At 34.8% G+C, this 15,792-nt stretch overlaps 2 protein-coding genes across 2 annotated transcripts in view; both read left to right on the plus strand.

Annotated features, from left to right (window-relative positions):
• The window catches only part of LOC107750376 (sideroflexin-1-like), a 10,785-nt gene extending 7,907 nt beyond the window's left edge, over nt 1-2,878 (plus strand). The window contains exons 7-11 of the mRNA XM_016565743.1: nt 1,292-1,419; nt 1,721-1,770; nt 1,965-2,014; nt 2,118-2,165; nt 2,261-2,878. Of these exons, the coding sequence (XP_016421229.1) occupies nt 1,292-1,419; nt 1,721-1,770; nt 1,965-2,014; nt 2,118-2,165; nt 2,261-2,357 (373 nt within the window). The 3' untranslated portion in view covers nt 2,358-2,878. The remainder of the gene's footprint in view (nt 1-1,291; nt 1,420-1,720; nt 1,771-1,964; nt 2,015-2,117; nt 2,166-2,260) is intronic.
• A 4,866-nt stretch (nt 2,879-7,744) lies between these two features.
• On the plus strand, nt 7,745-14,923 carry septin8b (septin 8b). The gene is made up of 10 exons (XM_016565742.1): nt 7,745-7,855; nt 9,756-9,870; nt 9,955-10,150; nt 10,767-10,953; nt 11,137-11,298; nt 11,429-11,525; nt 12,807-12,975; nt 13,085-13,217; nt 13,942-14,120; nt 14,593-14,923. Exons 1-10 carry the CDS (start codon nt 7,826-7,828, stop codon nt 14,594-14,596), a joined length of 1,272 nt encoding a protein of 423 aa, XP_016421228.1. The 5' UTR covers nt 7,745-7,825; the 3' UTR covers nt 14,597-14,923.
• The last annotated feature ends 869 nt before the right edge of the window (nt 14,924-15,792 follow it).

The following is a 15,792-nucleotide window of genomic DNA, read 5'->3' on the forward strand; positions in this document are numbered from 1 at the left end:
GATCAGCTCTAGGCATGACGAAGCTGATATCGTCCTCTTTTGGAAGACCAAAGTAGCTTCGCTTTCACAACGAAAAACACAGCGTCTTCACGGCATGGCGTAACAATACTACAGCGAGAATAAAAGTTACATCTTCTTTCTTTGCGTGAACATTTGGGCGGTGTTATGCAAATCTTCCCACATAGTGAGGTAGATATGTGGGGGCGTGTTCGAACGAGCCGTTTTAGGTAGGTGTGGCTAACTCTTAACTTTTATAAAGAATATCTCTTTGGATTTGAGACTTTAGTCTTTGCAACTTTACAGATCTTCTTTATGCACCAAGAGCTTGTAACACTCTAAAGAGAAAGGAAAAAATGAAATCGCATCATATGACCCCTTTAATGTTTTTGAAGCAACTCTTATGCTCACCAATTTATTTGATCAGAAATATAGTAAAACTAATGTACTAAAATCTAAAATAACTATTTTCTATTTAAATATATATCTTAATATGTCATTTATTCCTGTGATGGCAAAGCTGAATTTTCAGTAGCCATTACTCCAGTTTTCGCACAACCCTTCACAAATCATTCTAATATGCTGATTTGCTGCTCAAAAAAAACAATCCTTATGCATAATATTCTTGTGGAAACCGTGACACATTTCTTTTTCAGGATTTTTTGATGAATAGAATGTTCAAAAGAACAGCATTCATTTAAAATGTAAATCTTTTGTAATATTATAAATGTCTTTACTGTCACTATTGACCAATTTAATGCATCCTTGCTGAATAAAATTATATTTTCTTTAAAAAAAATTTTTTTTAATCTGCTGACCCCAAATATTTGACCGGTAGCGTATACTGTGTGCACAGTATAACAGACATGAAGTGATGTGAACGATGTTGTTCCTTTTGTTTCAATCAGGGAACTCAAACACGGCATTCCAGTAACAGATGAGAACGACAATCGGGTAGGAGATTCTTCAAAGGCAGCTCAACAGGCCATCACACAAGTGGTGGTTTCCAGAATCCTCATGGCCTCTCCGGGAATGGGTTCGTTTATTCTAAATCTCTCAATCCTATTACAGTAGAATGGACTTTGCAACTATATTTATATTAAAATGTAAATCTTTTGTAATATTATAAATGTCTTTACTGTCACTATTGACCAATTTAATGCATCCTTGCTGAATAAAATTATATTTTCTTAAAAAAATTTTTTTTTAATCTGCTGACCCCAAATATTTGACCGGTAGCAGTATAACAGACATGAAGTGATGTGAACGATGTTGTTCCTTTTGTTTCAATCAGGGAACTCAAACACGGCATTCCAGTAACAGATGAGAACGACAATCGGTTAGGAGAATCTTCAAAGGCAGCTCAACAGGCCATCACACAAGTGGTGGTTTCCAGAATCCTCATGGCCTCTCCGGGAATGGGTTCGTTTATTCTAAATCTCTCAATCCTATTACAGTAGAATGGACTTTGCAACTATATTTATACAATTATGCATGTACAGTGACGTCCAAAAGTCTGAGACCACACTTAAAATCTGGAATCTATTTTAAACCTAGAAATAATGTTTTAAATATAATAAAATATATCAGTTTTTTTTTTTTTGAGTGGTCCCTCACTGTAGGTCTTATGCAAATGCAATGTTGATTTATCAAAGTGCATATCTGTTAAGGACACTGTAATTACAAATAAATAATCTATCATTCTAATTAAATCTTCCTATAGCAATCCCTCCGTTTTTAATGAACTCTTTGGAAAAGAAGGCCTTCCTCAAGGTAATTTCAAACTTACATTATAAATATTTTGTTTACATGGCGGAAAATCTTAATGAAAGCTATTTAGACTTAGCAGAGCACGTACACACCCAACAACGGTGTCTGGTCTGCTTGAATGCATTAGCCCTTAAAATGGCCCCATAGAATCAAGGGCTTTGTTGCCAGGTTGATTTTCTCCCCCTTCATTTTTTCAGAGGTTTCCGTGGATGAGTGCACCCATTCAAGTTGGCTTGGTTGGGTTCTGGTGAGTTGCCAAAGATAGATTGATGGTCTAATAAACAGTTATTTCCTGAAAGGAATTCAAGAATTTGTGACCCATTCTTTTGTACATTCTTTCTTCTTCTTAGCCTTGTGTTTGCAACCCCATTGTGCTGTGCGTTATTCCCACAAAAGAGGTGAGAACATTTTCAAAGCAGTTTGAATCTTTTCGGAATATTGCTTTTATGAATCATTCTGTTGCATTTCATAATTTAATGCATCATTCATGCAGTTCTATGGCAGTGAGCCGTTTGGAACCAGAGCTGCAGGAGAAGATTCGAGCCAGTCATCCTGGAGTAGAGACGGTCTACTTCAACAAAGGACTGTAAAGACAAACGTTGGTGAATCTGCTCTCTACTGTAATGGTCTCATGTTCATCTAAATCATCTCTTTGTGTGCCAAAGTTCACCCGTTCCTCTCCAGGACATCCCAACTCATTTGTCATTTTGTAAGATGTTTTTTAATTGTTTTTAAGCTTGTCGTTGCTGATCTTTGCCGATCTTTTTGTCTGACATGTATGACGGTGCATACATGTAGCATTGTGTTTTTTTTATTTTTATATTTGAAATAATTTTGTTTGCTGCCAGATTATTCCATGTGCCATTCAATGTCATTTTCAGTAAGGATCAAAGATGGCTGGTGTTGACCTTGTTTTTCTTTTCCGTTAGTCTGTGTTGCATTGTTATTGTCAGTATTTTGTCTTTATCTCTTCATGAGGGTTGCAGTTTATACGTTACTGCCCAATTTCATTTCAGTTTCAAGCAAAATCAAGGGACCTCTTAATGACAATAGTGCAATCCGTTGAAAACGTTGCCAAATACAAACCTCTGCTGCACATTTCCTTAGTTATACAAGAATAGTGTGTATGTTCATATAATTTCTTCTGCCTGCTGACAGTGCATGAACAAACGTTTTGTAAGCGAAAATAGTGTGAGGGTAAAGTTCTACGTGTTCTCATTGACTGTTCCAAAGTCCACTCCTCTAGCAGTTCAAGGTAACACATTGTTTTTCAATGCAAACTTATCAAACCTGCATCTGTTTTCTATTTTATGAAAGGCCATTTACTTCAGTCCACCTTAAAAACGGTCTTTTCATGTGCCATATTTTGTTACGTTTAAGGTAACACACAGCAGTCTCCATTAAACCTACTAGAATAACTAGAACAATCTAACAGTATATAGGTTAATGACTAAATGGAAGGTAATGTGTCATTTTCTGTATCTTTCAAAGAAAAGACACAATCCAATAGTATTTTTTTTTTTTTAGCTAGTGTGATTTTTCCTTTTATGAAGTGCTACACTGCCTTTCCGTAAATCCTGTTCTTGTTTGCCATCTACACTACATGGGCAAAGTACATGGACAGTTCCTTTGAATGAACAGGTTTGGCTATTTCAGTAATTTATGATGACAAGTATTAATGCAACTGCATAAAGATTTTTTTTTATTTTTTTTTATTGTATTTTAGTAATCTACATTACTCCAGTCCATCAGGTAATGTCTTGTAAAGTGAAAGGCTGCATGTTTTTAACTTTAAACCGTTGCTTCAGGCAGGACGATTTTTTTCACTTGAGAAAGCAATATTATGGATAAAGACTTAAAAACGTGGATTTGTCTATAACGAACACACAGCTTTTCGCTTCACAAGACGTAAATGGATGTACTGGAGCCATTTGGATTACTTGTGCATTATTGTGATGTTTTTATCAGTTCTCATTCTGACGGCACCCATTCACTGCAGAGAATCCTTTGGTGAGCAAGTGATAATGCTAAATTTTTCCAAATCTGTTCGGATGAAGAACAAACTACATCTTGAATGGCCTGAGGGTGAGCAAATTTTCATTTTTGGGTGAACTATTCCTTTAATGGAACTGCATACAGTGATATTCTAGAAAACTGTATGTTAAACTTTATGCTTAAGGTCCATAAAGAACTGACTTGCCACCTTTTTTGAAACAAGATGACTGGCCTACACAAAGCCTCGTCCTTTAGGATGAATTGTAACACAGGCTGTGAACCAGTTCCCATCACTGCGTCCATGTTCCAAAAGCCAAAGCCTTCCCAGAAGAGTTTGGAGCAAATGGATCAAATCAAATAATGCTTTTAGTTTAAAGCGACATATGGGTATGTGTTTGGATGTCCATGTATTTTTGGCTATGTTATGTATTTTTAGATTTACTGATGTTAATCTTTGTGAACTTTCTGTTTAATTGACTAAGTCTCCATGTGTTGAGGTATTTAAATATGTTTAATGTTTAATATGTAACCTACTAAGAGAGCACAACAGCTCTCGGTTAGCTCTGTGTTGAGCACTCTGATCTTTGTTGTTGATGTTGATGTGTCACATTTGTTCAGTTCTTGAATGTAGTGTTGGCAGTAATGAAATCAAACTGAGAGCATGTACATTTCCGTGGATAGACTGCTGGTTCTGTTGGTAGCCACTCTTAGTTTTTGTTATAATTGTGACAAAAGCACAACAGTCCTTGTTCTTCAAGATTCCCTGAAGGTTTTCAGTATTATGCTTCATGTATCTCTGTGAAAGATGATGGGTAGGGGACAATTCTAGGTGTTTATAATGTGTTTAATGTGTGCCAGATCAGTGACGCCAGCGTCACTAACATTCGCAGGGCCTGGGACAAATTTTTGTTGTCCCCCTCAATGAAGGCCCTAGGTGCTCAGATCTTTGATCATTCCTATTCCATTTGAGATCTGTGATACTTCTGGTATAAATGAACTGAATTCATAACTGATGTGTCAAACAACTGCTGGTTTGTTCAGGAGAATCACAACAGCAATGTAGCCATGAGGATCTTTAGACAGGAATTTACAGCACATCTGTTCTTTTTAATCATTATAAGGTAGCTGACTTTATTAATATACTAAGTGGAATTCAGTGTTTTCCTGAACAAGAAAACATTTCCTTGTGCATTGAACAGCATAATACTGTTTGTTTCCTGATCCCATATTATGTAATCAATCACTAGGCTATAACTCAAGGAATCTGCATACTTGGAACAAAACGGGAATACTCTGAGGTGACACAATGGTCTGCTCTTCAAATGAACAAGTCGCTCTGATTCGTATAATTTGTTTACAGTGAATGAGATGGGTGTACGATTTTCAAGATGAATATTTAAAAAATGTTTCTTATTTTACAGTGAATGGGGATAGTGTACTGTGTAAATTACACTGTACTCTGGATTACCTAAATGAAATAAAGAGTATTAAGCAATGTCCTCATAGCTATATTTGTTTGGTGTATCACACTAGATTTTAGGGTTGTGCATTTTAATTTCTTACAGTTTCCTCAGTATGAATGAACAGAAATTCGTTCACTTACCTTCCACTGGTTGTTCTATTCATCAGTGTTCGGCGCTTATGTCACGCTTAAAAATGAATGTCATTGCATTAAATAATAACAATATATATATATAAAAAAGTTTAAATCAAATCATAAAATAATATACTAGTTGTTGGCTTCGAACGTTAGTGCTATATCATTATCTTTCAAATTCATAACTTTTAAATATGGCCCAAGTGTCTGTCTTCTGTTGCTAATTATAGGTAAGGGGTATAAACAAAACGATGAAAGGGCGACACATACTGGACATACTTGGAACTCAACACTTCTGGCTGTGTACTGTAGACACAACATTAGACTAATATAGAATCTGAAGATGATAATTGTTTGAACCATTTCGAAGCCTCTGTGTTTAACACACACACACGATAATATATCATATAATATATAGAATTAAAATGAAACAATCCAGATGAAATTGAAGTGCAGACTTTAAGTTTTAATTCAAGGGGTAGAACAAAACCATTTTATACACAGTCCCCCCATTTTCAGGGGCTCAAATGTAGTTGGACAAATAAAAATAATCATAAATAAAATGTTCATATTTAATATTTTATTGAGAATCCTTTGCAGGCAATGACTGGAACTCATTAGGGTTGTGCATTTAAATTTCTTACAGTTTCCTCAGTATGAATGAACAGAAATTCGTTCACTTACCTTCAACTGGTTGTTCTATTCATCAGTGTTCGGCGCTTATGTCACGCTTAAAAATGAATGTCATTGCATTAAATAATAACAATATATATATATAAAAAAGTTTAAATCAAATCATAAAATAATATACTAGTTGTTGGCTTCGAACGTTAGTGCTATATCATTATCTTTCAAATTCATAACTTTTAAATATGGCCCAAGTGTCTGTCTTCTGTTGCTAATTATAGGTAAGGGGTATAAACAAAACGATGAAAGGGCGACACATACTGGACATACTTGGAACTCAACACTTCTGGCTGTGTACTGTAGACACAACATTAGACTAATATAGAATCTGAAGATGATAATTGTTTGAACCATTTCGAAGCCTCTGTGTTTAACACACACACACACGATAATATATCATATAATATATAGAATTAAAATGAAACAATCCAGATGAAATTGAAGTGCAGACTTTAAGTTTTAATTCAAGGGGTAGAACAAAACCATTTTATACACAGTCCCCCCATTTTCAGGGGCTCAAATGTAGTTGGACAAATAAAAATAATCATAAATAAAATGTTCATATTTAATATTTTATTGAGAATCCTTTGCAGGCAATGACTGGAACTCATGGACATCACCAGAGACTGGGTTTCCTCCTTTGCGATGCTTTGCCAGGCCTTTACTGCAGCTGACGTCAGTTGTTGTTTGTTTGTGGGTATTTCTGCCTTTAGTTTTGTCTTCAGCGAGTGAAATGCATGCTCAATCAGGGTTGAGATTGTGAAAGGGATCCACCGATCATCCACCACTGTTGTCATCCGTGAATGTCCAGGCTTTTTTATGTTGCTGTGCTCACCAGTGCATTTTTTTCTCAGAATGTACCAAACTGTTGATTTGACCGCTCCGAATGTTCCTGCTATCTCTCTGATGGATTAGTTTTGTTTTTGAAGCCTAACAATTGTCTGTTTCACTTGTATGGAGACATCCTTTGACAGCATGATGTGGGTTCAGAGCAACAGCTTCCAAATGCAAATGGCACACTTAGAATCAACTCCAGACCTTCTACCTGCTTAATTGATGTAGAAATAACGTAGGAATAGCCCACATCTGTCCATGAAATGGCTTTTGAGTCAAATGTCCAATTACTTATGGTCCCTTGAAAAAGGGGGGAGGTAAAGAGCTGTAATTCCTTAACCCGTTCTCCAATCTTTATATGAATACCCTCAATTTAAAGCTCAGAGTGTGCACTTTAAGCCCATATTCATTATATAACATAACTGTAACTTGAAAAGCCAGAGGCAACAACAGCTAAAAATAATAAAATTGTGCATGTGTCATATATATGATAATTTATTATATAATATAATAAATTTAATTAATTAATTAAATTTATTTTCATTAGTTAGTTAGTTAGTTAAATGAAGAAGCTGGTTGTTTGGGTAACTATATCTGCTGAGAATCTTGTCCAGCACTGAGATGTAGGCTACTTGATTTGACACTACTTGAGAGAGACACTCAAACCAAATAAACAAGTCTTTTCTGAAACAAGTGCGTTTGTAAGTGCTGTAGGAGGAGTGAACATGGGCAACCCGGACAGCATTTTAATTCAGCCAGAGGGTGTTTCCATCAAGTGGCCATATTAGAATGGTGGAGAGAGAGAGAGAGCGAGAACGAGAGAGAGAGAGAGAGAGAGCGAGAGCGAGAGAGAGAGAGAGAGAGAGCGAGAGAGAGAGAGAGTGCACGAAAGTCAGCGCAATAAATGAAAGCATACTGTCAGTGCTTTCTATCGCATTAATCTGCATGGCTGCCACAGATGTGAACATATATCCTGTAAGTTTTTTTTGCCTCTTATATTTACTGCACATTATTATTCTAAATATGGCATGCATATTCTTGATAAAGTTGCAATGTGTGCAGCGAGAGGTATGAAGACTGAATTAGTTGGTCAAAGATGATTCAAACTTTTGCATATTTCATAATTTTGCCTGTAGCCTATTTATGTGCTAATATGCGCATTTAGTTTGTTGGTTGCAATGGAAAAAGGTTTAGTGTGCATATGCTTGTAATTTATATTTAGTTTAACATTGGGGTCTTTCTCTGGTTAAATCCACTGTCAAAGTCATTTCAAGCTGATTAGTTCTTGTAAGCAGATCAGCTTTGGTTCTTCTGGTTGCTGCTTCAGTCAACATGCATTCCAAGTCTGTAACGTTTTTACATTTGTGCTAGAGTGTCATCCTAATAGTGTTCATTTATGATTTTAAAATGCCTTTTAACTTGTTGCATTTGAAAACCCAGCACTTAAAGGATGTTTCCTAGGGCAAAAACAGTGGAAGCCTTCAGTTACTGAGAAACACAGGCTGCATAAAGAGTCCTTTGTGCCCTAGTGTGTGTGTTAAGAATACTGGGGCAGTGGAACAGATGAAGGCTGTGTGAAACACTTCCTTGTGTTTGTACAGAGTGAGGAGCTCTGAATACCTCAGCATGCTGCTTTTCTCTGTGATCGAGACTCAAACTCGGGTTCATGCATACCAATATGCTCAGTTACTTACAAACGGACATGGATCAGCTTCTCCGCTTTGATCAGTATCTCCCATATATTAATAGACGCATTGATAGACTTATATTTGTGATAGAGCACTGATAATATTTTGAAATATTGTTACAATTTAAAACAAATATTTTCATTTGAATATATTTTAAAATGTAATTTATTTCTGTGATGGCAAACTGAATTTTTAAAAAGCCATTATTCCAGCACTCTTTAAAATAAAGGTGCTTCACGATGCCATAGAAGAACCTTTTTGTCTAAATGGTTCCATAAAGAACATTTAACATCTGAAGAACCTTTCTGTTTCACAAAAGGTTCTTTGTGGCGAAGGAAGGTTCTTCAGATTATAAAAAGGTAAGAAAGAGATGGTATTTTAAAAAACTGTTGACTGAATGGTTCTTTGTGGAGCCAAAAATTCTTCTATGGCATCGCTGTGAAGAACCTTTTAAACACCTTTATTTTTAAGAGTGAGTCTTCAGTTTCACATGATTCTTCAGAAATCATTCTAACATGCTGATTTTATATTTTTATCCATGTTGACAACAGTTGTGCTGCGTGATATTTTTGTGAAAACTGTCATACATTATATTTACAGGATTCTTTGATGAATAGAAAGTTCAAAAGAACATAATCCGTTTAAAATAGAAATCTTATAACATTACAAATGTCTTTTTTTTTTGCCAATTTCTCTTTAAAAAATCATCCCAACTGCAAAAATGTGAACAGTAGTAAATATATGATATATTATTAGATTTAATATTAAATGTAATTGTATTGTTAATAAACTCACTTAGGCAAACTTCAATACATTTATATATTTACTGTTTAATTGATTATTAAATAATACAATGAATAATACTTTAAAAAGACAGAATTTAACTGCACTCTCACTTAAGCTTTTTTTTTTATTGTCCTTGACAAAGGCTTATCGCCGAAACGTCGGCAACAATTAAAAAGCTTAAGTGAGAGTGCGGTTATATTCTGTCTTTTTAATTGATTATTAAAACCATTAGTGTTTTTGAAAACAAGTTGAAATGTTTTTGATAAAAATTTAAATCCACTATAATGTCATTTTGTACATTGAATATTTTTTTACAAAAGCACTTGTAGCAATTATTCATGACGCTCTCAAAATGTCCTGGTATGTCATGTCAAACTTTTTTTGCTGTTGTAATTTCTCAGAGTGAGGAGATGAGGACTCTCTCTCTCAGCGGTCATGTGGGTTTTGACAGTCTTCCTGATCAGCTGGTCAGCAAATCAGCGAGCCAAGGATTCAGCTTCAACATTCTCTGCATAGGTGAGGAGAAAGTGCTTTTAAGATTCTGCAGACCTGGTATGTAAATAATAAAATCGATACAAAAGACTATGCCCTCTTTTACAGGTGAAACTGGCATAGGCAAATCTACATTAATGAACACGCTATTTAACACAACGTTCGAGAATGAAGAGGCCAGCCACTTCCAGAATGGTGTGCATTTGCGCCCCAGAATATACAGCCTGCAGGAAAGCAATGTGGATTTACAGCTAACCATTGTAGACACTGTGGGATTTGGCGACCAGGTTAATAAAGAAGAAAGGTAATACTTGAGACTTAAAGGGTTAGTTCACCCAAAAATGAAAATTCTGTCATTAATTACTCACCCTCGTGTTGTTCGAAACCCGTAAGACCTTCGTTCGTCTTCGGAACACAATTTAAGATATTTTTGATGAAATATGAGTTCAGAAAAGTACCAAGATGATGGACAAAGTAGTCTGTGTGACATCAGTGGTTCAACTGTAAAGTTATGAAGCTACGAGAATATTTTTTTTGCGCAAAGAAAACAAAAATAATGACTTTATTCCACATTTCCGTCTCTACTGCGTCACTTTGGACGCGCGTTCAGGACAGTACCATGACACGACCATGTTGCGGCCACACGCTCGTGTCATGATACTGTCATGAACACCGTCCACAAGTGACGGAGTAGAGACGAAAATGTGGAATAAAGTCATTATTTTTGTTTTCTTTGCGCAAAAAAGTATTCTCGTAGCTTCATAACTTTACCTTACCGGTTTGGAACAACAAGAGGGTGAGTAATTAATGATAGAATTTCCACTTTTGGGTGAACTAGCCCTTTAAGTTAAATATATGATAATGAGTAACCCACTGACATCGATAATGAAGTACCAAAGTCTTGTCTTGTTTCTCTGCAGTTATAAACCTATTGTGGACTACATCGATGCTCAGTTTGAAACCTTCCTTGAAGAAGAACTTAAAATTAAGCGTTCACTTTATAACTATCACGATTCACGCATCCACATCTGCCTCTATTTTATTGCTCCCAACGGTCACTCACTGAAATCTCTGGACTTAGTCACCATGAAGAAGCTGGACAGCAAGGTACAGTGTTCACAAAGTGATTGTTATATACAGGTGCATCTCAATAAATTAGAATGTCGTGGAAAAGTTCATTTATTTCAGTAATTCAACTCAAATTGTGAAACTCGTGTATTAAATACCTCATCAAATCTTAATTTATATACATAGAATTAATGTATATCCATTTTTTCCGTTTCCAAACAGGTCAACATTATTCCCATCATAGCGAAGGCAGACACTATATCCAAGAGCGAGCTTCAAAAATTTAAGATCAAGATCATGAGTGAACTGGTCAGCAATGGTGTTCAGATCTACCAGTTCCCAACAGATGATGAAGCTGTGGCTGAAATAAACTCTTCTATGAATGTAAGAGAAGCTTGGGTAAAAATATATGTCATAATATCAGATATGATGTTTTGCTATTGATCCGAACAGACACACACTATATGCTCTTATACTGGCATCTTTAATGTTGAGCCAGTGACTTGTGTTGCAGGCACATCTTCCTTTTGCTGTGATTGGAAGCAGTGAAGAGGTTAAAATTGGGAACAAAATGGTGCGGGCCAGACAGTATCCGTGGGGAGTGGTGGAGGGTAGGTATTGCTGCTAATAGTATATAAAGATATTTATCATTGTCTTACTTTTAGACAAAAAATGATAAATTGGGCAATGCTGTATTTTCTTTTTTATTTACTGATAAACCTTTTTAGCGCAAATGAATAGAAAAGGTTGCACTTGATACTTTACCTGTGTATATTATGCTTTCATCCAAATGGTTTCATCCAAGTTTTTATTTTTTATTTTTTTTGGAAAATAAATTAATACTTTTATTTAGCAAGGATGCATTAAATTGATCAAAAAATGACAGTAAAGACATTTACATTATTACAAAATATATTTGAAATAAATGCTGTTTTGAACTTTCAAACCAAAAAATATATTAGGCAGCACAACTGTTTTCAACATTGATAAGAAGAAATATTTCTTGAGCAGCAAATCAGCTTATTAGAATGATTTTTGAAGGATCATGTGACACTGAAGATTGGAGTAATGATGCTGAAAATTCAACTTTGCATTGCAGAAATAAAGTACATTTTAACAATACAAAACAGTTATTAAAAATTGTTAAAATATTTTTCAGTATTACTGTTTTACTGTATTTTTGATCAGATAAATCAGCCATGGTGAGCATAAGAGAAAATCATAGTTACCCCTAACTTTTAAACGGTAGTGTAAATGAATAGGACATTATTACTCTTCTTTTTTAAAAGTACACATAATGCATACAAACTAATTGTACAGTCTGCATTCAAAATGAAATCATAATTACGACCAATACCAATTTGCATCTCACAAATTTGACCATTTCAAACATGATTTCAAGGCAGCATTATTAAAGGGATAGTTCACCTAAAAATGAACATTTTGTCATCATTTACTCACCCTCGTGTCATTCCAAACCTGTATGAGTTTCTTTCTTATGTTGAACACAAAATAATACATTTGAAAGAATTCTGAAGAACCAAACAGTTGTTGGTCCCCATTGACTTCCATAGTAGGGAAAGAAATACTATGGAAGTCAATGGGGACTATCAACTGTTTGATTACCAGCATTCTTCAAAATATCTTCTTTCATGTTCAACATAAGAAAGAAACTTATACAGGTTTGGAACGACATGAGGGCGAGTAAATATTTCAAACAAAACTATTCTTATAAGTACACAGTATGTCCGTTTAGACATCACAGTGCATCCTGTAGTAGTTTGTCAACATTAAAGCAAAACAAGCAGCAAACTGTGTCTTGATTACTGTAGACATCATGAGAACTACATCAGATTATCAGTGAAATTATTATTTCTGGGCTTTGTCCTCAGTGGAGAACGAGAGTCACTGTGACTTTGTAAAGCTGAGAGAGATGCTAATTCGTGTCAACATGTTGGACCTGAGGGACCAGACCCACGCCAGACACTATGAGCTGTACCGCCGCTGCAAACTGGAGGAGATGGGCTTCAAAGACACCGACCCTGACAGCGAACCCTTCAGGTACTGCAACTTCTTCTCAAGAAGAGCATATAACACAATTTTATAGTCAATTGCATAGTCGTCACAGTCATGGCATCAAGTGAACTGAAACATCTGTCCTCACATACAGTCTGCAGGAGACATATGTGGCCAAGAGGAGAGAATTCATTGGTGAGTTACAACTCAAGGAGGAGCAGATGAGACAGATGTTTGTCAACAAAGTGAAGGAGACAGAAGCTGAACTAAAAGAGAAGGAGAGAGAGGTAAGAACCACTATTTTTTTTCAAGGCATCATTTCAAGACAATATGTTATTTGTACTAGCCTTAATCTAATATAAATGGTCATGTAAAACAACATTATATCTGCCTTTAGTGCAGACATGGCTTTAGAGTAAAATAATAATAAAAAAGTAATACTTGTCACTTTTTATTAAAATTTAAAATAAAAACACTAACATACAAAACATACTTTTTAATTAAATAACCTAAAAAAAATTTATAGTTTAATAGTAAAATTTTTACTTTAATAGTAACAAAATCTTTAAATACCTGTGACTTTTATTAAAGGCTAAAGCAAAACAAAATCTTAAATAACAGTTTTTATTAACTTAAAATGAATTCACTTTCTATTAAATAATACAATGTTTAATTAAAAATAAAATATTTAAATACTCATCACATTTTAGTAAATAATAAAATCTAAACAAAATCGTTAAAAACATGTCACCTTTTATTTAAATAAGTTAAAAAATATCTAAAAAATATATATACAATAAACCCTTCTTGATTAAAGTAAATACAGTTGCAAGTATTTCAGCACTTGTGTTAATCGGTTAAATAATAATGGAATTAAAATGTTAAAATATTAAAATAATAAAAAAAATAAGTATTTCAGCACTGTAAACTGTTAATCGGTTAAATAATAATGGAATTAAAATTTAAATAAAAATAAAACAAAATACTGAGTATCTTGTTCTGTATTCCCAGCTGCATGAGAGATTTGAGATGCTGAAACGTACACATCAGGAGGAGAAGAGGAACCTGGAGGAGAAGCGTAGAGATTTCGAGGAGGAAATGAACACCTTCAACAGGAGGAAAGTGGCTGCTGAAACCCTACAGTCTCTTCAAGGCTCCTCTGCCCTCAAAAAAGACAAAGAGAAGAAAACGTAAGCCTTCTCCTCCTCCCTTTTTCCTCCATTTCAACCTCTGAGACTATGTGTTCCCATCTCTGGTAGTCACCGTCTGTGAATGAGACTGATCTGTGTCTGCATTCACAAGCGTCTGAGGTCTTTTTGTTTGTCTGAGTTGGCTGACCGTCTTTGCTTCTTCTGGGCTCTGATGCCAGGGCAGAGGATGCTGGGATAGAAGAGCTTCAGTGCTGTAATATTAGAGCACGCTAGACAGGATCTTGGCATATTTAAGGAGAAAGAGATAGATGATGACACTAGTTGCCTGGTACTGCCAGCTGCCAGATCAGCATGCATTTACGCCCCCTGATTAAGTGTGTTTGCCATCTTTTGCACTCACTTTGAATAAAATGAGTGTTTGATTGCTTGAAATATGTGTTAGTGCTCTTGGTTGGTAACATTATTTTTATAATCTAGCTGATTTGATTTCTATTAAACATTTTCTTTTCAGCTAATTGGCGACCCAAGGAAGCGTCAGCATCAGTAACTGCTCAGTAATTTTACAGTCACACCAGCTTGTCATGCTTTCAGGTGAAGGTTAAATGTAAAACGAGCACCATTCAGACTGTGATGATCCACTGATGTGTACTTGATTCTTCTGGATTTACATTTTTTATTAAAGGGTAGGGGTTCACCCAAAAAATTACATTCTGTCATAAATTATTCACCCTCATGTTGTTCCAAACTCGCATGACTTTCTTTCTTTTGTTGAACATAATATATGTTGAGAAGATATTTTTGTCTATAAAATGGAATTTAATGATAGGCAAAATATTTTTTTGTATTATGCAGAAGAAAAACAAATTGGAATTGCATGTGGGTGAATAACTGATGACAGAAATTTCATTTTTGCATGAACTGTCTTTTTAAGTAAACATGAAGTTTGATTAAAACCAGTTAACTTTGTCATTGTCTTTATATTAATACAGAACTTGACTATGATAACTGGACTTTTAACATATAATTTAGACTTTTGTACATGAATGTATTTTCCTCTTACCAGATTGAAAAGACTGTACAAAAGGAATTGTTTTATATTAACCAGAATAATTATGATATTTACATGTTAAATATCCCTGCTACACAAATGCAAATGTACATTTTTCAGTTTAAAATAAAAAATACTTTTACAGTTTATTTTGTGCTTTGTATTACTTCTAGAGATAAATATGGAAATAAGTACATGCGAGAATAAAATGTAAAAATAAATGAATGCAAATTAATACAAATAAATGAATAAATAAAATTTTTTAGAAGAAAATAATACAAAAATAGCACTACATTTAACAAGTCATATATTCCTTAATTTCCCTATTATTACATTTATGTATTCATTTTTATTTATGCAGGTTTGGGCTTCCATCTAAAGGAACCACTTAATAATGTTTTTCCCCACAATCAATTTAATTAAGAGTATATATTTGAGAGCCTGCTGCCTCCTCATAGTGTTTTTTGCTTTTCTTTTCCTTCAGTTTATTTCTTGAGGCCTCCGTCTGCATATTGCCTGACCTCAGAAAGGTACAGAGCTAGAAGATTTGTATCAGCCTTAGTGGCTTTTGCCAAAGGATTACCACGTGTACTTAACCAAATCCCAAAAGTACTTAAACCACAAGTTGCTGCCGAATTCTCCCGAACAAGAGATGCGTTTGCA

Source organism: Sinocyclocheilus rhinocerous, unplaced genomic scaffold, assembly GCF_001515625.1.
Source record: "Sinocyclocheilus rhinocerous isolate Xijiao unplaced genomic scaffold, SAMN03320098_v1.1 scaffold1053, whole genome shotgun sequence".
NCBI classification, from domain to species: Eukaryota; Metazoa; Chordata; class Actinopteri; order Cypriniformes; family Cyprinidae; genus Sinocyclocheilus; species Sinocyclocheilus rhinocerous.